The sequence below is a fragment of the Antennarius striatus genome, chromosome 14, assembly GCF_040054535.1.
Source record: "Antennarius striatus isolate MH-2024 chromosome 14, ASM4005453v1, whole genome shotgun sequence".
Taxonomy (NCBI): domain Eukaryota; kingdom Metazoa; phylum Chordata; class Actinopteri; order Lophiiformes; family Antennariidae; genus Antennarius; species Antennarius striatus.
In genome coordinates this window covers 18,494,302-18,520,622 of record NC_090789.1, presented here as the reverse complement: position 1 = coordinate 18,520,622, position 26,321 = coordinate 18,494,302, and the positions used below count along the sequence as shown (strand labels likewise).

The 26,321-nt window shown below is 42.0% G+C and overlaps 1 protein-coding gene across 3 annotated transcripts in view; it reads left to right on the top strand.

Annotated features, from left to right (window-relative positions):
• The window catches only part of top2b (DNA topoisomerase II beta), a 30,128-nt gene extending 4,681 nt beyond the window's left edge, over nt 1–25,447 (top strand). The window contains exons 6-37 of one of the 3 annotated variants that reach the window (XM_068332694.1): nt 1,659–1,804; nt 1,893–1,990; nt 2,477–2,689; nt 3,865–4,038; nt 4,142–4,243; nt 4,323–4,460; nt 4,557–4,695; nt 5,339–5,496; nt 6,531–6,656; nt 6,734–6,844; nt 7,014–7,119; nt 7,242–7,351; nt 7,664–7,756; nt 8,011–8,125; nt 8,380–8,501; nt 8,733–8,881; nt 8,967–9,198; nt 9,709–9,843; nt 9,932–10,132; nt 10,287–10,482; nt 10,573–10,664; nt 11,832–11,987; nt 12,193–12,276; nt 12,464–12,658; nt 12,741–12,867; nt 13,115–13,273; nt 15,503–15,701; nt 15,879–15,961; nt 16,483–16,578; nt 24,330–24,458; nt 24,547–24,632; nt 24,801–25,447. In XM_068332694.1, the coding sequence (XP_068188795.1) occupies nt 1,659–1,804; nt 1,893–1,990; nt 2,477–2,689; nt 3,865–4,038; nt 4,142–4,243; nt 4,323–4,460; nt 4,557–4,695; nt 5,339–5,496; nt 6,531–6,656; nt 6,734–6,844; nt 7,014–7,119; nt 7,242–7,351; nt 7,664–7,756; nt 8,011–8,125; nt 8,380–8,501; nt 8,733–8,881; nt 8,967–9,198; nt 9,709–9,843; nt 9,932–10,132; nt 10,287–10,482; nt 10,573–10,664; nt 11,832–11,987; nt 12,193–12,276; nt 12,464–12,658; nt 12,741–12,867; nt 13,115–13,273; nt 15,503–15,701; nt 15,879–15,961; nt 16,483–16,578; nt 24,330–24,458; nt 24,547–24,632; nt 24,801–24,953 (4,423 nt within the window). In that variant the 3' untranslated portion in view covers nt 24,954–25,447. Of the gene's footprint in view, nt 1–1,658; nt 1,805–1,892; nt 1,991–2,476; nt 2,690–3,864; nt 4,039–4,141; nt 4,244–4,322; nt 4,461–4,556; nt 4,696–5,338; nt 5,497–6,530; nt 6,657–6,733; nt 6,845–7,013; nt 7,120–7,241; nt 7,352–7,663; nt 7,757–8,010; nt 8,126–8,379; nt 8,502–8,732; nt 8,882–8,966; nt 9,199–9,708; nt 9,844–9,931; nt 10,133–10,286; nt 10,483–10,572; nt 10,665–11,831; nt 11,988–12,192; nt 12,277–12,463; nt 12,659–12,740; nt 12,868–13,114; nt 13,274–15,502; nt 15,702–15,878; nt 15,962–16,482; nt 16,579–24,326; nt 24,459–24,546; nt 24,633–24,776 lie in introns of all 3 variants that reach the window. The other 2 variants (XM_068332693.1, XM_068332695.1) reach the window with 2 other exon arrangements.
• Nucleotides 25,448–26,321: the final 874 nt, after the last annotated feature.

Below are 26,321 nucleotides of genomic sequence, written 5' to 3'. Positions count from 1 at the left end.
AGCTCATTGCCTCTGTTAAATTGGCAGCATCTTTTTTTCTTTGTGAGTATCTTCTTTTGCCAGCCTGGCTTTCTTTATCAGTAAGCTCTGATGTTGATTGTCTCTCCATGTCTGCAGATGTCTGCTTCTTGTCCAACACAGCCAGGATTTAGTGAACACATAAGTGGTGGAGACATGTTTTCAGCAAAAAAAACCGTGTAATAAGCCAATACGTGAATTCACTGAGCTCTCATTTCATGTTTAGCTCCCCTTCCGCCTGTCAGCTGCAGCCGCATATGAATGCAGAAACAGCAAAGTGTCTCTCAGCGGAGCTGCTGCTGTCTGTAACGTCTGCTGCTGTATAAATGATGCCATTATCCCTGCAGCATCAAGTCTCTGCTGCTAATGTGGTTTCATAGACATGCTCATGCTCCTCTCGCTGCTCCCACAGCATGTTTGTGGATGAGCTTATTAAGCACTGGCATCATTATCCTGAGCTGCTGCAAACGTCATGGCGTCCCACCATATTTGAGGTGGGGGCTGGGTGGCGTTTAAACCCGTGTCTGCTTGAGTACAGATCAGTGCTTTGGCGGTCCATCCACAAAATACCTTCACAACCGTTGCAGATAGAAAGATGAAAGCAAAAGCACATTACTCAGGCAACAGAGGGGATGAAAATGAGATGATGACCTTGACCTTGAGAAAAGTAGGTCAAGGTCAAATTTGAACTTTTGTACATTTTTTTCCACATATCTCAGGATAAGATAGAAAGACGAAACAAAAGGCGTTATAATCAAGGAGGCAAGGGGATGAAAATTAGATCACATCTTGACCTTAAAAAATGAGGTCAAGGTCAAAATTAAACTTTTTTAAAAAAATTGTTTTTGAACATATCTGAGGAACCGGATAAGATTGAAAGACGAAATAAAAGATCACAACCTTGACCTTTAAAAACTAGGTCAAGGTCAGGTTTTCACATTAATACCTTTTTAGGTACACATCTCTGAAACCTGATGAGATGTAATCACAAAACAAAAAGCAACATTTTCAGGAAGCCAGAGGAACAAAAATGTGATGATGTTGGGGAATGTTGCAGTCTCTGACTGCCTTGTTGAATTTAGGTTTAGTCACATGACCTGAAGTTCTTAAATGGCAAACTGCTGTCCTCATCTTGGTTGTCACGGTGATTCAGGACTAGACTAGACTGAATCTCAAACTGCAGCAATGACGACGGAGAGAAAGAAGAACATGCTAAGAATGTTATTAGTGTACAGCCTCTTCATCCACTAGGGTTCAAAAGGGATTTTGAATGGGATTTAGTATGCTGTCTAGACTACAAACTATCTACTGTTACAAATAATATGTCTATAGTGTGATAGCAGTATATTAATCTACCCAATAACAAGAAATGTATATTGCCTGTTGGCTAATAATAAATTTAAGACTCATCAATCAACAGAGATATATAATATAATATATAATGCATGCTTACAGGCTCCCTTGTGTGTGTTAGTGTCTGTTTCAGGGGCCGGTACACACACACACGCATATGTATGAATAAAGATTAATAGAGATTAAGAGATTAATAAAGCACATTACTTCTTCTTCATCTTCTATTTTGTCAATTTTAGTTTGCTGTTACTGTTTTTAAAAAATGGCTTTTATTCTTCCTTCTTCAGAGAGTCCAACACCATTTCTATCTGGAACAACGGTAAAGGAATCCCTGTGGTGGAGCACAAAGATGAGAAGATGTACGTCCCTGCACTCATTTTTGGTCACCTGCTCACCTCAAGCAACTATGATGACGATGAGAAGAAGGTCACAGGTGAGATGTGTCTTCATGTTGTTTGCTTTGACGCTTGTTGACATCATTGTTGAGAAGCGGATACCACCAACTTTTTGTTGGGCTTCAGGTGGGAGGAATGGGTTCGGTGCCAAACTCTGCAACATCTTCAGTACTAAGTTCACAGTGGAGACTGCCTGCAAGGAGTACAGACACAGCTTCAAACAGGTAACAATTTCACTGATGTCTAAGGAGTCTAAGGTTATATCCCCCCAGGCTCCTGTTATTTGTACAGTAGATTTGCCTGAATCACATTTATGTAGATGAATCCTTCCTTCAAACTGCAGGAAACCTGCTTATATTAACCAAATGCAATTCTAATGTATTGATGGACTCAGATGTTTCAAACATTCACACCTGATTCAACCTGATGATGACAACTTTCACACAAAGTACTCAACAGTGTCACAATGAGGGAATTGCTCCTTTTTATAGGTTTTGATTTGTGGTCATATCAGAGGTAAGGTTGTGCTTATTATCACCTTCCATGGTTGTCTGGGCACCAGCATTAAAGTCACTGGGTGTTTAATGTCACAGAATAAATGCATCTACACAGGTTTGACATGAAGGGGATTGTTGATACATGTGTTAATCCCAAATACATCATGTCAGCAGCAGGTGTGTGTTTGTTACCATGCGTGTTTCTATCCTCAGACGTGGCAGAATAACATGGGCAAGACGTCGGACCCCAAGATTAAGTTCTTTGATGGTGATGATTTCACGTGTGTGACGTTCCAACCAGACTTGACCAAGTTTAAGATGGAGAAGTTGGACAAGGACATCGTTGCCCTTCTAACGCGCAGAGCTTATGATGTAGCCGGCTCCTGCAAGGGGGTGAAAGTCTCACTGAATGGGAAGAAATTACCTGTAAGTCTCTTCATCTCATTTTTCTAGTCATGCTTGTTTTGTACTAGCGTTGCACTCATGTTGATGTCCTACTTAGTCAAACTTGCAGAAATGCATCTCATAATTCTGTAAGTAACTCCCATCGCTATCACCAATGGAGCATTCAGGACTGAGGTGTTTATAAAGTCTCTCAAATAGGACAAAAACCGGCACTTTTGGAGAGGCGTCAGCTCTATTCCTTTTATTGTCACTCGCACAGAAGAACCCGCGGCCACACCTTTTATATAGGTCGCACAACTACGTCACAGGACAAAACCGACAAATGACCATCATTCATGACACCACAGCTGGAGAAACACAAAGAAATACATTAACACACTACTAAATGTAGCATCACTTCAATCGTGTATAACATGGGCTATTTTCCGGCAGTGACGTCGATATAATGAAATAAGTCTCTGCGTATTTCCTCTCGTGTGCTTCATTATTTACACACATTGCAGAAGAGCAGGAATTTTTTTTTCATTTTCAGTATACGGTATTCCCTCGCTTATTTGCGCTTGAAGATGCACAGCTTCACTCATTGCGGATTTTAAAAATTATATATATGCGCACACACAGGAAAATGCATTAAAATCTACTTAACCCTTAACCCCAAATCAAGATATTATTTAATATATGTTAGGGCAGCAGAGAAGGCCTTGCTGTCCCTTACTGCACACCACTGTATGCTACAAAACTCCCTTCTACTGTGGAGCGCTTCAGACAATTTAATTGTTAAAAAAATGAAGTTAACACAAAAGCATATTAGAAAAGTAAATGTTTTTCATCAAGCATGTTTACAGTTCAGTTACTGACGTAACAATGGTAATAATTAAATTGTTTCTTGTTTTTTTAAAAATGTATTTGGTTCAGAAATATCACATCATTATCAGTATATTTTCAACACCTTTGTCTTATTACTTCTGACAGGCCTGAGAGCAGGTCTTTTTTTTAATTGATTTTAAGTTATCAAGAAGACCAAAAAAATAATTGATTGAACTTTCTAAAAATTTGCTGAAGACGTTGCATCCAAGACTCTTCACTTCTGACTGACTGGTAGAGAGTCCAGATACTTTTTACTCCTGTTAGAGCAGAATAAACAGACAACACAAGTAATTGAACTTCACTCTGATCTGTCCTGTCCCTCTCTAAAGGTCAATGGATTCCGCAGCTATGTAGACCTGTATGTGAAGGACAAACTGGATGAGACGGGCGTGGCGCTAAAGGTTGCGAACGAGACTGTGAACGACCGCTGGGAGGTTTGCCTCACCCTGAGCGAGAAAGGATTCCAACAAATCAGCTTTGCCAACAGCATTGCCACCACCAAGGTATCCAATCAGCAGCAGGAACAAAGTGCAAAAGACGGTTCTTAGCTTTGCATTAGTAGTTATCCGTTACTGCTGTTAGCAATGAGAGATTTGTATGTTTCAGGGTGGCAGGCACGTCGATTATGTGGTGGACCAGATTGTGTCCAAACTTATTGAAGTGGTGAAGAAGAAGAACAAGGCAGGGGTGTCAGTCAAGCCTTTCCAGGTGGGTTTATCAGGGCAGCGCCTTTAGCTTACGGTCACACATTGAGAAGTGATTGACCTTTGACACTTTGGTGTTCCAGGTGAAGAACCACATCTGGGTGTTTGTGAACGCGCTGATCGAGAACCCCTCCTTCGACTCTCAGACCAAGGAGAATATGACGCTCCAGACAAAGAGCTTTGGGTCCAAGTGTCTTTTGTCTGACAAATTCATCAGGGCTGTAAGGACTCCCTTCATTTACTTTCAACTCCTATTTTTAGTGCCCTGTTCAAAACGTCTGGGCATCAGTCATGAAATGAATTTTTGTCACCCACAGGCAAACAACTGTGGTATCGTTGAGAGTATCCTCAACTGGGTGAAGTTCAAAGCCCAGACTCAACTGAATAAGAAGTGTTCATCTGTGAAGCACAGCAAGATCAAGGGCATCCCCAAACTAGACGATGCCAACGACGCGGGTGCGTTACAGTGTGATGATGATTATTACTGTACATCCTGCTTCAAAGCAGTCAGCGTTCGTGTGTTCGTCTGTCCATTCGGTTGTTGACCAAATATCTTCGCAACCGTTGCAGATAGAAAGATGAAACAAAAAGCACATTACTCAGGCAGCAAAGGAGATGAAAATGAGATGATGACCTTGACCTTTTGTACACTCAGGAATTGGATCAGATAGAAAGACGAGGGAGAAGACCAGTGTCAGTAAGACCATAGATCAAAGCTAGTTCAACATTAGTGTTTTGACTTCATATTCGAATGGTTCAAACTCAATTTGCCTCTACTGGGCCTTCCATTACTTCTGAATATTCCTGTTGATAATCATGTTGATTACAGTTGCTGTTGATTCAAACTTTGTGTTCCAAACTTCATTTCAACTTCTTCAATTTTAATGTGAAATTTTCAGAAAACAGTTTTCACTGCTTACATTGTATGCTGTGATAAAAGAGGGCAGGTGGAGGTGAAGTAAACAGAATTGTATTTAAATTGACTTCATTCTAGCAACACTTGTGCTTTAGCTGCCATTACAATTTCTTTGTCATCTGAGACTATAAAGTCAGACTGCTGCCATCTAGAAACCATTTTTCCTTCATTTCCCTGACTTAGGTGGCAAACACTCCTCTGACTGCACGCTGATCCTCACTGAGGGAGACTCAGCCAAGTCTCTTGCTGTCTCTGGACTAGGAGTCATTGGGCGCGATCGATACGGAGTGTTCCCACTGAGAGGAAAGATTCTAAACGTGCGAGAGGCCACCCACAAGCAGGTACGAGACAGGAGAACTGGGATTTCATCAGGTAGTGGATTCATAATCTGCAGATTGTAGACAAGAGGAAGACCACATGAAAAAAAAACATTTGTACGACTAGATTTCATGTACTGCTCCTCAGGTTATTCAGATTGTTAGTTGTAATGGAAGTCCTCGGCTTCCTTTTGAAAGAACTCTGCTCTTCATCAACAGTTTATGCTCACAAAGCTCTGATGCTCAGATCGGTGTGAGGACACACATACGTGAGCAGATGGTGAGAAGGGAGACTAAAAAATGACATTTAGCAGTTGTAATAGAAATATGATGAAACAAGGAGTTCACTCTTTTCACCCAGCATGTCTGCTGACTGGTGCACCTGCTAGCTGAGGTCTGTTCAGGTAATCAGAGGCCATTTGATCACAGTGGTCAAAATCTTGTGGATTTGAGGGATTGGAAAGAAAGATCTTTTTTTTTTTCTATCATCAAATTCCCCAACATGCAATTTGTCCATCCACTAGATCAGACAGAACTCGGCTAAATTGCTATTAGAAGTTTCAATGCCAATCGTAAAGTTTGCCCTTTGCCAAATGTTTTCTCTCCCAGCCTTCTCTGTCTTGCAAAAAAATGTAATTTCAGTTATTTTAGTTGTAGAAGTAGTCTGTGTAATAACAGGATCTTGATTCGTATATGATCATTACTGCCTGTTTACTCTCAGTAGAAGGTCATCTTTGAGAGTAGCAGCTCTCTTGATTTGATGTCTGTACTCTGATCTGTGAAGGAGGTTGTGCACCAGTGCAGAATGAAAAGCATCATTCAAACAGCCATAAGTCAGATGAGTGGCTGTAGGTGCAAACAAAATGTTTATATGTATTTATGATCCACAAAGCTGCTATAAAATGTAACGGGTGCACTTTTCTCACCATCTGCATATTTACTTCTGTGCTCTTGGTGTTTTTTAAGAGCTCTGCTCATTGCCAAGTGATTTTCAAGTTAAAATCATTGCTTCAGAGAGTTTCATGCTGTTTTTCATCTCGTTACATTTTCGTCAACAGATTATGGAAAATGCTGAGATAAACAACATCATCAAAATCGTTGGCCTCCAATACAAAAAGAGTTACGATGACCCGGAGTCACTGAGGAGCCTTCGCTATGGAAGGATCATGATCATGACTGATCAGGTGACGGGCCTCATGGACACTCACACGTCGGTGTGTTAGCCGTATAAACAGCAGTGCTAACGTTTGTCTTCTCTCAGGATCAAGATGGCTCCCATATCAAAGGTCTTCTCATCAACTTCTTCCACCACAATTGGCCGTCACTATTAAAACATACATTCCTCGAGGAGTTTATCACACCTATTGTCAAAGTAAGAGTCAGTTTTTATTCCCTTCACCATCTCACAGCACAAATACCACCAGCAGATTATTACAGAAATTGTACCTCCAGTTTTTTATGGTGACAAGGAAATGCAGGCTGTCATCTCGTATGTCTCACATCTTGTCTCAGATCGGCTCTTACTAATTTGCTATTTTCAGGCGACCAAGAACAAACAGGAGCTTGCCTTCTACAGCATTCCAGAGTTTGACGAGTGGAAGAAACAGACAGAGAATTATAAAACCTGGCATATAAAGTATTACAAAGGTTTGCTCCTCCAGTGTTAAATATATTAATAAAACTCTGTTCATAAACATTTGTGTAGTGTCTAAAGATCCTTGTGATATTTACATTAAAACATTTAAATTAACTTTACATTTCTGCTCCAGGTTTGGGTACAAGTACAGGCAAAGAGGCAAAGGAATACTTTGCTGAGATGGAGAAGCATCGCATCACATTCAGATACAGCGGAGCGGAGGATGATGCTGCCATCACTCTGGTGAGTTTAGAGCAGTTTTGTGTGAGAAATACACCTTTTTCTAATACCATACCTTCTCAACAGCAAGTTTTGTGGTATAACAATTACTGTCTAACATGCAACTGTGCTCTGTAATAACCTAAGCTTAGTGAAGGTATATGAATCTTGCATTTGGCTCCAGCCCCTTTTGACCCTACACAGTCAAATGAATGAATGGATTCTATAAGTTTGTACTATAAAGAATACTAATTGTAAGTAAAGTGGGTTTTTGATGTGCTTCGCATGAAGTAAATGTAAATGGAGGCTGACTTGATGTTTGCTTGTTTCCTCCAGGCCTTCAGTAAGAAGAAGACCGACGACAGGAAAGAGTGGCTCACCAACTTCATGGAGGACAGACGCCAGAGGAGGATGCATGGCCTGCCAGAGGTTTGTGACTTAGTACTAAGACGGTGTGAGGCAGTAACAGGTTTTTATGTGTGTGCTCAGGACTGACATTCAAGGCTCTGATTAGTTTGAATTGTGTGAAGTCTTGCTTTGCTCAAAGTTGTCCTGAATTGCTCATGACTTTAGTAGAGGTTTCTTGTTTGATTGATTTAAAGGGCATTTATCTTCACTATTGGAAAATGTGTCTTTGTAAATGAAATACGTATAGAATTTTTTGTTTTACATGTTTTTTCCAGCAATACCTGTATGGAAGTCAGGCCAGGCACCTCTCATACAATGACTTCATCAACAAAGAGCTGATTCTGTTCTCCAACTCGGACAATGAGAGGTCCATTCCGTCTTTAGTTGATGGTTTGTACTCACATTTTGACTTTGTCATTTCTTTTTCGTCCCACTCTTTGAGTTTTTCTTTTTGCGTGCACCATGGTGAAAGACTCCCCAAAAGAAAATCCAACTCTTCCTTTTCCAACCTGCTATGGATATAACTACTCCTGTCTCATCTGATTCTGGGATGATGTCATGTCTTAGTCCTCTAACGTGATGAAAACAATGTTAAAAGACAAAAAGTCTGTGTGTTAATGATGTGTTGTGAATGCTTTTTGCAGGTTTGAAGCCAGGCCAGAGGAAGGTGTTGTTCACTTGCCTAAAAAGGAACGACAAGAGAGAAGTGAAGGTAGCGCAGCTGGCTGGTTCAGTGGCAGAGATGTCTGCCTACCATCATGGAGAGGTACAAGTTCCCTCAGTGTCATCCACTCGTCTATCCAGTGTTCCATTCATTTATACTGATAGCAATGTTGTCTACTTAAGAATTAGTTGGTCTATTCAAAAAATTGAAATTTGTGTTTTTTTAAGTCTAACTCATAGAAATGACTGAATCCAAAGGTGTATGTTTGTGTCCCATTGTGTTGTTATTTCTGTTCTCCACCACCAATCAACCGTTTTCCATTTCTCGCTGCAGCAAGCTCTCATGATGACCATCGTGAATTTGGCTCAGAACTTTGTTGGCAGCAACAACCTGAACATCCTGCAGCCCCTGGGCCAGTTTGGTACCCGGATCAATGGAGGCAAAGACGCTGCCAGCCCTCGATATATCTTCACCATGCTCAGGTAAAAGTTGAGTTCTGTTGTTTATCCCAACAGCAGTGAAGAGAGTTCGGCTAAATGTCTAATAACGGTGTCTCTTTGGCCACAGTCCTCTTGCCAAGCTGTTATACCCGGCTGTGGATTCAAACCTGCTGAAGTTCCTGTATGATGACAACCAGAAGGTTGAACCTGAGTGGTACATTCCCATCATTCCGTTGGTACTGGTGAATGGTGCAGAGGGCATCGGCACAGGCTGGGCCTGTAAGATTCCCAACTATGACCCGCGAGAGATTGTCAACAACATCAACCGCATGCTGAACCACCAGGACCCCATGCAACTGGTAAACGGCCTCAGGCTCACGCCTCCGTCAGGTTGACGTATGTCGTTCACACGTGAAGCAGATTTGTTGCTGGGCTCCTCTTTATGAATAATTAGTGATAAAACCTAGTCAGAGGGAACAACAACAATGAAAATGCAGCATAAATCAGATCATTTTGTCTAAGTCCACAGACTCCTATGGGGACCTCCCTCTAACCACAGAGAGTATGAGAGTCGTTTTCATAAAATAAGGACATATCTCCAATCAGTCATCTCATTGCAGTCCTAAAGTAATTTAGGAAGAAATAAATATTGGATGTCAATTTGAATCTGAAATTATTTATATCAGAACCTGCAGCATTGCGTAAACACCCCCCCCCCCTAGCCACCACCCTGTTGAGTCATGAGCTAGTTGACAGTACACAGGCTAGCAGGACAGTTTTTTAATCAAAAGGTGATGTTTTTGCTTGGATCACAGAGAGACTATTTCCCAGTTTTCCATTAATTTTTTTCCACCATTGTCCCCAAACAGCTTCCCAGCTACAAAAACTTCAAAGGTGTGATTCATGAGCTGGGTCAGAACCAGTACCTGGTCAGTGGAGAGGTATCTGTCATAGACAGAAACACCATTGAGATCACAGAGCTTCCAGTTCGGACATGGACACAGGTATGACTCAGTCGTAACATGTAAGGTAACCACGTGCAAGAAAATGAATTTAAAAATAGTTGAGTGCTCTGCATGTTGTGTTTTGCAGGCCTACAAGGAGTCTGTGCTGGAGCCCATGCTGCAGGGGACCGACAAGACCCCAGCTCTCATCAGCGATTACAAGGAATACCACACCGACACCACAGTCAAGTTTTTGGTCCGCATGTCTGAAGAGAAACTGGCCCAGGCTGAGGCAGTTGGGCTTCACAAAGTCTTCAAGCTGCAGTCCAGTCTTACCTGCAACTCCATGGTAAACCCATCTCTAACTTAAAGTGAAATATTAGAAAGGTCCTTCTGTTTTGAATCACATATGGTTGGCTTCCCTGGTTTATCTGTTTTAAAAAATCTTTGTCAATTTTTCTTTGTCAAGTTGTCATAACTGACTATTAAACCTTAATCTTTAGGTGTTGTTTGACCATATGGGTTGTCTGAAGAGGTACGATTCTGTCCAAGACATCCTTCGGGAGTTCTTTGAGCTCCGGCTGCACTACTACAAATTGAGGAAGGATTGGTTAATGGGCAGCCTGGGAGCTGAAGCCGCCAAATTGTCCAACCAGGCTCGATTCGTGCTGGAGAAGATTGATGGAAAGATTTCGATCGGTAATGAAACTAAAAAATCTTTCTGAAAACTGTTGGATTCCCAAACTACTGTTTAAATATTTTATTTTTAACCTATGCATATTTTTTTAGAAAACAAATCCAAGCGTGAATTGATCCGAATGCTGGTCCAGAAAGGCTTTGAGTCAGATCCAGTGGCTGCCTGGGTCAAAGCTCAGGAAAAGGTACTTAGATTTGCTCTAAATATACATACACACATTAGCAAGTACTAATAATTATAGGACTTCAGAAATGGCTTTAGTTTTGGGTTTTCCAGTAATCCAGTTAGACTCCCATAAAGGTAGAGCTGCTCTTGTGCTACTTTTTAGATAGACAGTAGTGTGGTTCCATAGATTCCTGTTGTCTTGTACACACATACAGTGGTACCTCTACTTACGAAATTAATTGGTTCTGGAAGAAATTACTTAAGTTAAAAATTACGTAAGTAGAGACGCGTTTTCCATGCAAATGCCCTAATCCGTCCCAAGCCCACAAAAATTCCGACATAAATGTTTTATAAAGCATAAAAATGCATCAAAACATGTAACAAATACATTTTAAGATTAGATTATCACACAATAAATGAGAGTTGTGCATAACGTAAAAAACAATAGAATAAGGAATAATAATGACTGTCATCTACCTTTTAACTGCTGTCCTCATTGTTTTTTGCCCTCTTTGGTTCATGCCCTCTAGCCTCACCAAGAACAACAGAGTGAATTACAGTCCTCCTTCTGAACTTCTCCAACCACCCACGCGACGCCTTAAACCCCTTAAACTTCCTTTTGTTTTAATAACGTGTCGATTGTAGGTTTTAGGCCATGTTCTTTGGAGAGATCAACCAAACGCATCCCTTTTTCAGGCTTTTCTATTGTCTCTTGCTTTGTTTGTACGGACAAAAAAAACTCTTTTCTTAGTCTTTTCTTTTCCTCTTTTCTCCGTCACTTTCTTGGGGTCCATAGTGAATACTCTAAAAGTTAAATATATTTACGTTAAACTATCAGAACACCTCATGGGTCGAGGGCCGAATGACAAGGACGCTGCATAGACACCTATCTAGCTACACACAGAGGTCCCTCTCAGCCAATGGGATGCCAGGATGCTAGGTAATAGCCAATGGCAGAGCAGCTATGAGAATGTTGCGTTCAGGAACCTGTGGGAGATTCAAGTATCAGCCGGTACTGTGTATTTACATTACGTAAATCGTAACTTCTTTCGTAAGTAGAGGTAATATTTTCCTGCTGAGAAATTTCGTAAGAAAATTTCGTAAGTAGACATTCGTAAGTAGAGGTATCACTGTACTTGGAAAAAGCAGCAGGTGTCTGTTTCTCTAAAATGTTTTTTTTTCTTAGTCTCAGGAAGAAGATGACAAAGAAGGGAATGAGAGCGACAGTTCGGTGGACTCTGGCTCTTTGTCAGGGCCAAACTTCAACTACATCCTCAACATGCCTCTGTGGTGCCTGACGAAAGAGAAGGTGGAGGAGCTGCTGAAGCAGAGGGACCAAAAGGTTTTAGCATCAATTGATTTGTTTAAATCTTGTTATTTTCTGCTGATACTGATCAAGCCTATGGTTTTCCTAGGGATATTTTATTTAGAGTTTAATGCTTTGTTATGTAGAGGTTGTGTTTAGAGGTTAAGACAGTTGAACAACAAATCAGATTTTGTGTGAAATCAGTGTTTTTTTAACAACGTGAATGTGTGCTGCTGTACAGAGAGGAGAACTCAATAATCTCCAGATGAAGCATCCAGAGGATCTGTGGAAGGAGGACCTGGCAGTATTCATCGAGGAGCTGGATGTAAGTTTTGAGTTTTGCCCATTGATTGTTCTCTTCACAAGCATGCAGTTATGAAAATGTGACGAGTACAAGAGTCAAGTTAGCAAGTTGTTGTGAAGTTATTAATATCTGGTTTTGGTCTGATACGGAAAACAAGGATTAATAGTCTTTAATTTAAAAATGATAAGTGGCATGTTTTGACTATCAGAAATTGGAAGCCCTGGAGCGTGAGGAACTGAATTCTGGCAAGGCCATCAAAATGGTGAAGGGGAAAGTGGGCAAACCTAAAGCCAAGAAGATGAACCTGGAGGAGACCCTGCCCTCTCCGTTTGGTCGCAGAGTGGATCCTCCAACACAGCCAATCAAATCTGACGCTGCCAAGAAACTGACCAAAAAGAAGAAGGTAATGAAATACCTAAAGAGCAACAGTATTCAAGTGAGATGTGTGAGGATGCTGATTGTTACAGGTTTTGTGTGTCTACCAGAGTGACGCCGATGCGGCCTTGAAGATGGACTTTGATGAGGATGGTCTTGTCATTGAGGGAGTAACAGGAGAGAACGCTGTAGCTAAACCAAAGACTCCACGTGTCAAGAAGGCGAAGAAAGAACCCGGTTAGTTCTAGAAAGGGAAGCTCTCTGTCTAAATGTGAAGCACTGAAGTAAAAAAGCGATACAGGAGAAATGCTTTGACTGTAGCTCTGAATGTTACGGTGGAGGGCTGGAAGGAGCAATGGAACTAGATTTTCTGTTTTAGTTTATAAGTTGTTTACCAACACGGATATTTGTCCCTGCAGTGAACGTCTGACTTTATCCCAGGTTCAATGTGTTGGCCTAGTTTCATGGTAGCTATTTGTTCCAGGTGCTCCTAGAGTGAGAAAACCTCCAGGACCCAAAGGGACTCCTAGTAAGAAGGTGAAGAAGAGGAACCCCTGGTCGGATGACGAGTCCAAGTCAGACAGCGATCTGGAAAACAGCGAGTCGATCGTCCCCAGAGAGAACAAGTCCCAGAGAGCATCGGGTAAACTTGGCAACTTTTAGTTTAACTACAGTATTTTCCGCACTATAAGGCGCACCCAAAAGCCTTTAATCTTCTCAAAAACCGACAGTGAGCCTTATAATCCTGTGCGCCTTACATATGAAAACATTTTTAAAATAGGTCATTCATTGAAGGTGCGCCTTATAGTGCAGAAATTCTGTATTTTTTCATATTTCAGTCCAGTTACATTTCACACATTTTTGTAGGGTCTACAACAACATACATGTAGTAGTTGAACCTGCTATTCAATTTTTTTATTTGCTCATATTCACCTGTGATAGAGGCTCGAGTCCGTCCACATCAGCACAAAGACGTTCATCTCAACAGTAAAGCATAAGTCTACAGGTAGTTTTGTTTTATCGCCTGCAGATCTAATAGTTTCCATTAACTAACAATGTCTGTGCTTTACAGGCAAGTACCATATCTTTGAAGGTCATTTATTTATCATTTGCAGCACTTTGCTCTACAGCAATAGTTACCTTCATGCCTCGTGTGTAAAGATCTACAGGTGACTAACTTCAGATTAAATCAGAATAAAAACAAAAGAAAGCACCAAATGCAGTTATAAATATCTTCACCTTGTCTGTAAAAATGATTGCCCGTCATGTTTTATTTGGAGCATACACAGTAGCACCTTGAGATGCAAGTTTAATCAGTTTCATAACTGACCTACTAAGTCAAACAATTCAAAAGTCAAATGTGTTTTGCACATTTAAAATAACTAAAATCATTTAATCCAGTCCAGCCTTGTAAAAACCCCTTAAAGCCCCAAACCCCCTTTATTTAAAAAAGAAAACATTTTTTATCAACCAATAGACATACATACTTAACTTAATTACAGACAAGTTAAATAAACGATAACAAAGTCTGCAATGCATCTGGAATGTCCTCCCCCCCCACCCGCCCATAGTCCGTTTGGTTGGCTTCAACAACCCCCATGACCCGCACAGCAGAGTAAGCGGAAGAAAACTGATTGATGGATGCACAGATAAATGATAAAGTATGCAAAGAAACCCAAAAGTCAAGAGAACACATGAGCTACATCTTTACTCCATGAATGAGAACTAGATCTGGTCTCAGCTGATGTTGTATCCTCCTATCAACTGTCCCGAAGCAAAACTCTTAACTGGGATTTCCACTCGTTTCTTGAACAAAAATATGGTCAGTGCAACAGCCCGTGACTCAGAAAAACTTGTTCAATTTGATTGTATCTCAAGGTATCAAGGTACCACTGTATCAAAAGCTAGACATTTTGGCTTTGCCAACATTTTTGCATAAATTTCTCATGGTAATAATCAATGCCTCTAGAGATTTAGATTGTTCTACCGATCATTTGTTCCATGGAAAGATGATGAGGGTGACTCTCGAGGCCTATTGTCTTCTCATATATCCAAAATAATAACCACAACATACATAGGAGAATGTTAATAGCAGTAACAAGCTTGTGACAATAATATGGTCAGGATGTTTGCATCAGAAGGTCCACATTAGGGAAACCTTGAGTTACATCAGTGACAGAAACAAAAAGTGGTCCTGCTGCATTCCTGCATCCTGTACTACTGTACAGGGCAGTTGGATCCATTGGCGTGGTGGAGACGGGTCTCTGTAGAGTGTCGGACATAGCAGTATGGTTGTTACATTGCTTGCCAGCACCCTTTCGTCCATTTAATTTTCCTGTATCTGAACATGAGACGGGTCAGAACGGTCAGAAGCTGCTGTGGGGTGGTGATCGTCACAAATTTTCTGCAGAGAAAAGGGTGTGGTCTCTTTTACAAAGTCTAACAGAACAATTTTGTGTTTTGGAACATACCAATAACACTGACTTGTCCTACTTGTAAGCATTTGAATAAAAAGAGAAAAGCATTAATTTGCCGTTCATTTGGGCCTACATATCCCACCGTTGACAACACCTTTAACTGTTAGAGAATCCACTTATTATTTTTCGTCCTTTATCTTGTAGAGATCTTCAGTTATGAAGCTCTATCTGCTGTTACAATATAACTGCAGCACATCAATCTGCTTCAAGCAGCCTTGGGCATGACTAACTTGTGAACTGTGTGTACATTTCCTCAGTCTGATTATCCTTGCCTTGTAAATCTGAGGGTGCAGTCTGATGCAACCTACTAGCAACATTAGTAATCATTGCACAAGGCACCAGAAATCAGAGTAACAATAATGTGGTTTGACACAGACTGTACTCTTGTCTTTCAGCTTCCAAGCCAAAATACACATTTGACTTCTCAGAGGAAGAGGAGGCCGAAGACGAGAATGATGATGACATGGCCTCTTCCCCCGTGCAACCTTTCAAAGATGACTTTGCTTCATCTGGGACCAAGGAGAGCTACAACAACCATAACGACGATGATGACGACAATGAAGACACTTACTCTACCCCCACAAAAAAGCCCATGTAAGATTCAGGGCTCACATGGACATATTGAAAAATAATATTTGTAGCGATATTTCGTTGAGCAGCACAGCGGCAGAGATTAGATGGCACTCACACATCATGGTCTTGGTACAATATGCTCCTACCTAGTATCCTGTCTGAGAATAATGTCGAGCATTTGTTTCTGCTCCTTCGCAGGTCTACTCCTGTAGTTAAAAGCAAAGAGGCTCCAAGCATCTTCTCATCTCAGTCAGCTTTCTCTGACAAAAGCGATGACAGCAGTGAGTACAAGCTCAGTCCCACCTGTTCACCACAGCAGTTAAGACTCTTTGTCCTTTGTTACTCCAGGTCAAGTGAACCCTGAGTAGCCGATTACTTTCTTTTAAATATTCTTACACTAAATCCTAATAAGATACCAAAGTAGTTCCAGTAAAATGATTGACACATTGACAGTTTTTCACATATTCTGATCAATAATTCACTGACAGAGAGGTAAACAGATGTTTACCTGTTGTCTATCAGCGAGTGTCAGTGTAGGATGGCAAGTCTGACCTGCTTGGTACTATATAGATTGTCACATACAAAATGGTTTGGTCTTTTCTCAAGGGAAAAACACTGAACAGTAAATACAAAATGTAAGACTTGTTTTCTTGCAGTGTCAAAGAAACATTTCACCTATTTTCCAAATTTCCCAGATTGCAGAATTATTTGTGCAAATATGAATGATATTTTTTCCACATTGTCGAATGTCTCAATTGTCTATTTTCATGGGACGAACCGTTGGTCTGGGTTTGTCTTACAGATGCATCCAAGTCGAACAGTGATGATGACAATGACCCGGTGTTCTCCACCTACTCCAGCAGCTCTGTGTTTGACAAACTATCGCAAGCGAAGAAAGGTAGGCACTTGTAATTTGCTCATAAGTGGACAGTTATACGTACAAGGGTGAATTTACCCAGGATGCTCTGCCTGACCACTCCGACCACAATCAGTGGTCTTGGTCAGTGCTTCCAAAACTTTACCTGAAACTAAAACTATTGCTGCCCAAGTCACAATTGATTGCAAGTCGCACTGCTTGCAGTGCACAAAGGTCAGAGGGATATCGTCCATGTGCAGATTGTAAAGCCCTTTGAGACATTGTTTGTGAATCTGGGCTATATAAAAATAAATAAAAATAAAAATAAAAATTGCCAAACATATACGTCTACATTCCAACTAGATTGTACGTAATATTTATACTTGATAGATCTGACTAAATGAGTACATTCAGGCGGGCTGAGTTGCATCCTTTTCATATTGTCTGATCAAAAATGCAAACATTTCAAACTGGCCACTTTTACAAGAGAAAATTCATTGAGTCCCAGTTAAACAACTCATGACTGACACACACATTTACTTCATAAACAGACATTTATTAATTGCACAGTCAAACCTGAGGCCTGTACCATAAAGCTTGATTAACCAAGCCGGGCTTCCTCTTATTTATCTGGCTTCACTTACCGAGACATCCGCCCTCCGGATTTTCGGTACCATAAAGCTGGCCATCAACTCACTAATTCAATTCAGGCTTGTCCAGTCTAGATCTGGGTGCGCTCACAAAAAAGGGCGGAGGTTGCTGCATGCGACCAGTCGCAAACATACAACAAACCGGCCCGAGCCGCATATTTCACAACGGAGGAGCAAACAATAATGATTAATAAATACGAGCAATACAAATCAATAATCCAGGTAAAAAGCAACACAGTTGCAGCTGCCAAACGGCGCAAGGATCGCTGGCAAAAAATCGCCAACTGTGTCAATGCGGAAGTTAGTGCCATTATAATATTATTTCCCCACTATGACTGCACTTGTATATCTGACTACAGTAACATTTGTCTGTTCCATAAATGTATGTGTGTACGACATTTTTCGTTATGGCATGTGATTGTAGCCCCCGTAACTTTATGAATGGCTCTACATACTGTGTTCTTCCCGAGGTTTTCGGCATCGCCAACAAAATACATAAAAGTACCTATGAATGAATGAATCAATCCATGATTTACTTAAATAATTGATTAATGGCATTTTATCTGTGGCTTGCTTGTAACCCATCCAACAAGGGATTTAAGGACATCATCATAATTACGGACATCACTAAGAAATATATTAACTGTGGAAAAAAACCCCAGTGCAATGCACACTTTCTGCAGGACTGTCAGCGTGTGGTTGCGGTGCGTTACATTACTGATGTAAGGCTCCAGCAGCTGACAGATGTAATGTAACCCCTCTCCCCAAAACCTGTACCTTTCGTATAGTGATTGTTCAGGCAATTCGAATGGATTACAGCGATCTCTAAATATTCTCTCGTGCCTGAGCGCTCTTCGCACAAGCTGTGCACCAAGATCCACCGGGTTCTCATTAACCGGACTGCCCATTTTCCAAGATAACTGATTGGTCAGTAGGTGGGGCTTTTATACCCGCTGAGCTCTTATCCTGAACTTATCCTGCTCCGGAGAAGGTTAGGTGTTCAGCATAGGTTACCGCGACAACATAGCCCGATAGAAAGTCAGCCACCTTTATGGTACCGAAAAGCCAGGGTTAAGCCTGAAGTTATCTCGCTAAGCCGTAATCCAGCTTTATGGTACAGGCCTCTGGTGTAGTCCCCACCTTTTGGTCCAATATGACCGAGGTCAGTGTGTTTGAAGACCTAAAAGCAGCCAATTGTTTGCGATAACACCTATATGCTACATTTTGTACATTCAGCTTTCAGGTAAATGGTGTGTGTGACAATCAAATCCATGCCTTTGTCAGAGAACAAATATCTCTATAAGTTTAAAATATTTTTTTAGCTTCAAACTAGAATGCCCAGTATTTTTGGAAGACTTTTGGCCAGGAGGCTGCTAACTGAGTACTCTGTTGGCCACAAGTAAGATCTTAAGCCCGAGTCCAAGCCCGATCCGACTGGAAATTTGGGCCGGGTCGGGCTCAAAAAGTCAGTAATGACGTTCGGGTCGGGCTTCAATACCCTCGGGGTCGGGTCTGGCTGGATTTTTTTTGGACTCTGGCTTGGGCTTAAGATCTTAAGATCCAAGCCCGACCCGGCCCGAACTTTTTTAATAAATATATATTATGTATCTCAAATGATCTATGGGTATTAAACTAAGGAATACCCTTATGAAATAAATAATTTAGGTAAAACATAGAAGGCGCTGTATGAAAAACATTCATCTACAATACCTGCTCAGTTCCCTCCGTGCGTCAGCTTTATTTTCTCCTGTCACTTTACCTTTCCGATGGTATACGCACTGAAAGTAGAGGTAAGATCTTAAGCCCGAATCCAAGCCAGAAATTTGGGCTGGGTCGGGCTCAAAATGTCAATAATTACGTTCGGGTCGGATCGGGCTTTAATACCCTTAGGCTCGTGTCGGGTCGGGCTGGATTTTTTAGGCCCGATCTTACCTCTACTGGCAGTGGTGTGTGGAGGCCACAGTGTGAGGGAGGGAGGGAGGGAGGCACAGCTTAGGCCTATGACCTTGGGCTGTCTGCCTTTCACCAGTTAGCAGCGTGGAGAGAGCAAATGAGCTGAACCTATAATATGTAGAACTGTCGTGGAGCACACACACACACACACACACACACTGATATGCATAGTTTATAATTGTAACTATGTTTGGATTTTGATTTATTGTACTTTTTTACTGATTGGAACTGTAGAATATTTGCATCTGTAGTCAACTGTAATTGTAATACCCCTATGGACCCGCCACCTGCAAGGCAGACCGATGGGGTTGGGTGCGCTGCCATAAGGGTTGGAGTGAAGACTGGCGGTCATGACGGACCAGACCCTGGCGGCAGAAGCTGGCTTTGGGGACATGAAATGTCAGAACTCTGACAGTTGTTTGTGTGTATGCACCAAACAATAGCTCGAAGTATTAGGCCTTCTTGGGGTCCCTAAGTGGGGTCCTGCACGGGACACCTGTAGGGGACTCCATTGTTCTCCTGGGGGACTTTAATGCACTTGTCGGCAATGATGGAGACACCTGGAGGGGAGTGATTGGGAGGAATGGCCTCCCTGATCTGAACCCAAAAGGTGTTAGGTTTTTGGACTTTTGTGCTAGTCATGGATTGTTCATAACTAATATCATGTTTGAACACAAGGATTCTCATACCAGAGCACCCTGGGTTGAAGGTCAATGATCGATCCTTTGATCGTATCATCTGACCTTCAACCATGTCTTTTGGACACTCGGGTGGGGCGACCCACCAGGGGGTAACCCAACTGATAACCCCCTGGTGGTGAGTTGGGTCCGTTGGCGGAGGAAACCTTTGGTAAACCCAAACGAGTAGTGCGGTTGAACTGGGAAAGTCTGGAGGAGGACTCTACCCGAGGCCTTAAATTCACACTTCTGGAAGAGCTTCTCGTGCATCCTTGTGGAAGCTGGGGGCATCGGACCTGAATGGTAGATGTTCAAAGCTTCCATTGCCGAAGCTGCAGTTGAGAGCTGTAATCTCACGTTCTTGGGTGCCTCAGGGGGCAGTAACCCTCGACACTGTGGGGACCCTGTTAATCAGGGAAGCCGTTCAACTAAAGGAGGCCTTCAGGGACATGTTGTCCCTGGGGACTCCTGAGGCAGTTGCTGGCTACCAACAGGCCAGAAGGGCTGCAGCCTCAACTGTGATGGAGGTTAAACATGGTGTGGGAGGAGTACGGAGAGGCCATGGATAAGGACTTTCGGATGGCACCAAAGTTGTTCTGGAAGACTGTCCGACACCTCAGGTTGGGAAAAGGGGGACCATCCAAGCTGTCTACAGCAAGGATGGAACACTGCTGACCTGACTGAGGAGGTTGTTGATTGATGGAAGGAACACTTTGAGGAACTCCTAAATCCAACTACCCCAACTGACCCGTCCTCCGTTTCAGAGGCAGAGCTGGACGATGATGGGGGATTCCAATCAATCTCGCTGGGCGAAGTCACCGAAGTGGTTAAACAGATTCACGGTGATAAAGCCCCAGGTGTTGATGAGATTCGCTCCAAAATGTTGAAGGCCCTGGTTGTTGAGGGACTGCCAGGGATGACACGCCTCTTTAACATTGCGTAGAAGGCTGGGACAGTACCAAAAGAGTAGCAGACTGGGGTGGTGGTTCCTCTTTTAGAAAGGGGGACCAGAGGGTGTGTGCCAACTACAGGGGCATCGCACTCCTCAGCCTCCCTGGGAAAGTTTTCTCCAAGGTGCTGGAAAGGAGGGTCCGGCCGATTGTCGAACCTCAGATTGAGGAGGAACAATGTGGGTTCTGTCCTTGTCGTGGAACAATGGACCAGCTCTTTACTCATGTAGGGGGCATGGAGGGGGCTTGGGAGTATGCTCATCTGGTCTACATGTGACTTGGAGAAGGAGTACGATCGGTTCCCCAGGGACTTTACTGTAGGAGGTGCTGCCGGAGTATGGGGTGAGGGGCCTCTCCTCAGGGCCATCCAATCCCTGTACGCCCAAAGTGAGAGTTGAAGTCGAAAATACAAAAAAAGCAAATAGGAGTGACAATAAACATCAACTCTGCCTTTTCTGCCTTTTCCACTGTCTCGTTTGTGCTCATATCACCGTGTGACTAGTTTTGGGTCTTCTGGCATCAGACAACCTCCAGACATTCACTGCCATCTGAAGGGCAAGACATTTTTCTGCCTTTGCTGTATCTTTCTATTTGAGATATTTTAGACAATATTTAGAGAAGGTATATCTGAGATTTACTTAAATTATTATTAGTACATATGCATGCATTTGTGATATCATTTGATTTTCCTATTGTCATAATTTGAATTTGTTCATACTGCAGATGAGGAGACTGGTCCTCAACCAAAAAAGAGAGCTTGGTTGGGGACTGGCCGGACAGGGACAGCAAAAGATGGCACAGTGTAGTGTGAAGAACAGGCGGGGAGGCGCATTGATTTCACTCTAACAGAACCTTACGCCGCAGATAGACGGCCAACGGCAAAATCTTGATTCGCTTTCAGATCTTCCTAGTTTTGATCACGCTTGACATCCTTTGTGCCATTCAAGAATGGACTATTCAACATGCACAGCAAGCCGGGCACAGGGATTGGTTCATGCATAGTTCCCTGGACTAATGGCATTTATTACTATTGTCATGTTGCGGGGGCTGACCAAGGTTCCATCATCGTCTGACTACTGGTCAGTAAACCGGGAAATCTACAAATTATTAAAACTATGTCCCGGAACCGCTTCGGAGACATCATGAAACACGGATCAAGTTCTGGGTCTCTTACGACTTGAAAACCAAGTACATCTGCAATGTCTTCCCATATCTTGGCAAGGACCCCATTCATTCCAGTGAGTAAAGCCTGTCAGAGAATGGAGGGATGAGGCTGATGAAACCATTCCTGGACAAGGGCAGAACTGTTACAACGGACAACTTCTTCACGTCGCTGTCCCTTGCCCATCAACTGCTTAGCTGGAAAACCACCGTCCTCAGCATAGTCAACAAGGTTCGCCAGGAAATTCCTGAATCAGATAGACAGATGAAACGCCAACAGTTCAGCACTCAGGTGTGTTGCTGGTCTTTTATGTGGTTATCTTTATCTGGTTCTATTTTTTCAAATCAAAACCTCCAAGTGTGTCACTGTTTGTAAAAGTGCTACGAAAATAGCACTTTTCTCCCTCACTTGAGGCAGCCGTGGCTCAGTGGGGTAGAGTGGGTCGTCCAATGATTACAAGATTGGCTGTTCAGTTCTCGCTCACGCCCAATCACTTCGGAGTGTGAGCTTATATTGGGAGGTGTCAGTTCAGCTCACATTTTGAAGCAAGCACTGCCGAGGCGCCCTTGAGCAAGGCTCCGCCCCTTTATGTAAGCTGCTCATAGTTGGGGCACCACAAAGGAGCTGCCTGCCACTCTACCTGCCCCCCCATTCCGACTGCATGCCCACATGCCCTTGTGTTTGTATTTTACGGGCCTGTACACACTAATATGCATGCATTTCAACTAACAACAAGTGTGATCTAGAGTTTGCTAATAATTTCCCTACTGGGATCTTAATAACAGTTTATGTTATTTGTCAGGTGTGTTCAACCATTGGTGCCACGCTGACAGTGTATGCGGCCAAACCGCAGAAGTCTATCTAGATTCTCAGTAGCATGTACAACATGACTCAGACTGAGAATACCACCAAAATGAAGCCAAACACCATCACTCTTTACAACACCACAAAGTGTGGCGTGGATGTGATGGACTAGATGGTGTGGGACTACACTGTCTGCTCAGGAACACGGCGCTGGACAATGACGTATTCTTTAACATGATCGATACGGCAGCACTGAATGCACATGTACTTTTTCAAGCATGCGCTAGGAAGGAGGAGAGACGGGCAAACTTCCTGTTGAAGCTCGAAGAAGAGTTTGCTAAATCTCATGTGCAAAAGGACAAATTGCTTCGGCAACAGCCCTGCCACACTTATCCCAGGAAAAAGAGCCCAATGTTGGGTCAGCATTTGGTGCAATAACAATCCCACCACTATATGATGTGTTGAGTGCTACAGATACACATGTGGGTCAAAGGGAGATGCCATGGCAGTGCCGGAATTGTGAGTGTACTCACTTCCACTGTAACCACACACAGACTGTGTCCTCATAATTCATAGTTGTTTTTTTCCAATTTTTTTGTAAATGTTTTTTTTGTGCTATTTTTATCAATAAATCAAAGGGGGGAAAAATGTGTGTTGGTCTCTTCCTAAGATGGCAAACGTAAGTTTCCTTGACGAGGTTCAGTGCATCCTCAATTACACAACGAAAAGTGTGGGATCACAGATAATTAAGGGTTTTGGCTAAAAGCCTTCCAGCCCATCAGGTGCCTTTGGGTCTGATAGGTAAAAAAGCCAAACAACTGCTCTAGTGTTTTTAAGTGAGCATAACTGTTGAAGTACAGACGTAACCAGAAACTGCGTACGTCTCTGCGTTGTCATGAATTATTGATTTGGTAATTATTATTGAATTATGTTTTCTTTATATGAAGACCACTATTGTGGCCACTTTTCTTCAAATTATGTGGCAAGCAGTCATTCATACAACAATACATTTTTATTACTATTATCAATAAAATATACAGAACATAGCCTGACATATCATATTCAATCTCATGGAATGGAATTACCTGAGCAATTTTTGTTAAAATTTTATGTATATTGTGCATATTAAGACAAGTAGGCTTACTGTACTGGTTCTGTTGCTTTTTAGACACATCCGCTCGTCCCAGGTCACCTCATTGTTTGGTCTCTCCTGCACTTCAGCTCATCTTTAGTCTTGCCCACCAGTGCAGTTCAGTTTAGCGTTTTTGGTTTGTTTTTTTAAAAAAAATTGGTGTACAGCAACTTCTTGTCTCCAATACATGTTTATTGTGAGAGTGACATTGTAGATGTTACTGGTTTTAAGTGAGGTCAGATTTGTTCTTCATCACTAGAGGGCGCTCTAATGCAGCATTTTGAAAAAAACAACTCAAAGGGGAGGAAGTGGGGAAGAAAGGGACTCCTGAATTGTAAATGAATTTAGTAACAGCAACAACTCATGATCTAATGGGTATATTATAAAAACGTTGTGTAAGTTACTAATGATAATAATATGACAGAAGCAGTACTTGATGGTCAGCTCTATGTCTGTGTTTAGCAGCTAAGAAGCCCTCTGAAGAAGCTCCCAAACCCAAAAAGCAAGCGGCACCAAGGGCAAAGAAACCAGATAAATCCATCTGGGATTCTGACTCGGACACTGAATCCAAGAAGACAACAACAGCTCTCAAAGGTCCAGCAAAGATTCTGGTGTTTTTTGACTAAATATACTCAACATGGTTGAGTGAAAATATTTTCATCACTTTTTTCCTGATGTGTAGGTAAAGGCAGAGGGAGGAAAAGAAAGGGGTCAGGCTCTGAGGAAGACTACAGCCCAATGAAGAAAGTGTCCAAACCTGTTGCCAGAGTGAGTATTAGGCTTTTCCTCGTCTTGAAAAGCTTCAGTATTTATTATCACAGTACTTATAGTCAACCAGAGGCCAAATATTTTCACATTTAAGTTCTTTTTGATGATAGCAACGACAGCAGCCTTTCTCACTCTTTATTTAAGTGAGTCTGACTGTTTCCTGCGCAGAAACCTCCATCAGATGATGAGGAAGATGACAGCAACAACCTGAGCACTATGAAAGCTCGGAGTCGTAACAGACCCGGTCGGGCCAAGAAGGAGGTGAAGTACTTTGTGGAGTCAGACAATGAAGATGACGAAGATGACGACATGTTTGATTGAAATGATAAACAAAATGTTCCTCGTTTGGAAGATGCTTCCTCTTTCTGTGTTCCCACAGACTTGTACATTTCTTGTTTGGTTTTATTTTCATGACTGGTGATGTCCAATGAATTTTAATGTGTCAGTGTTTTACACTTTATTACATGTTACACACAGGTTTCTTTTTATAAACTCATTCAGATGTTATGTATTTGTCCAAAGCAGCTTTTAGAAGTTTAGAATGCTGTTTAGCGCATTTTAATTGTTAAAATACGATGTAACTTTTTGAACATGAAGTTGAAAGTAAACAATGAAATGTTTTTGCTGGGCTGGTTCTTTCATGACTGAGTCGTCATAATTTATGGATCATTTTTAAACAACCAAAAAACTCTGCACCCCCCCACCACGGATACATTTTATCAAAGACAGGATGAAGTTATTTTAGTTCTATTTATTGTCCCTGTTAATAGCAATTTTTCTTTGCCCAACTTATAATAAACATGCTTCTGAAAAAATTTTGGCCAGGTTTCATAAATACACTCATGTACAAACTTATACATTACAAACAGTTTATGCTTTAAGTACAGTGATGTTGATTATAACAGGACTGTAAGGCAGTCAACACTAAATACAATGTACAAATTCAGAATTGTTAAAAGTGAATACTGTATACCAGATCTGACACCTTACCGGTTCATAAAGTAAAAATAGCAGCACTTAATTTGAACATACGAGGACTGAATTGTCCTCTTCCAGGAAGTAGCAAAGATTAGAATGAAGTGAGGAGGGCATTGAGGAGGATGAAGAGCGGAAAAGCACTTGGTCCTGACTATATGCCTGTGGAGGTATGGAAGTGTTTAGGAGAGGTGGCAGTAGAGTTTCTGACTGGGTTGTTCAACAGGATCTTGGATAGAAGATGCCTGAGGAATGGAGGAGAAGTGTGCTGGTTCCTATTTTTAAGAACAAGGGAGATGTGCAGAGTTGTTGCAACTACAGAGAAATAAAGCTGATGAGCCATACAATGAAGTTATGGGAGAGAGTAGTGGAAGCTAGACTAAGGGCAGAAGTGAGGATTTGTGAGCAGCAGTATGGTTTCATGCCACAAAAGAGTACTACAGATGCAGTATTTGCTTTGAGGATGTTGATAGAGAAGTACAGAGAAGGCCAGAGGGAGCTGCATTGTGTTTTTGTAGATCTGGAGAAAGCTGATGACAGGGTGTCCAGAGAGGAACTGTGGTATTGTATGAGGAAGTCTGGAGTGACAGAGAAGTATGTTAGAACGGTGCAGGACATGTATGAGGACTGTAAGATAGTGGTGAGGTGTGTGTAGGTGTGACAGAGGAGTTCAAGGTGGAGGTGGGACTGCGTCAGGGATCAGCTCTGAGCCCC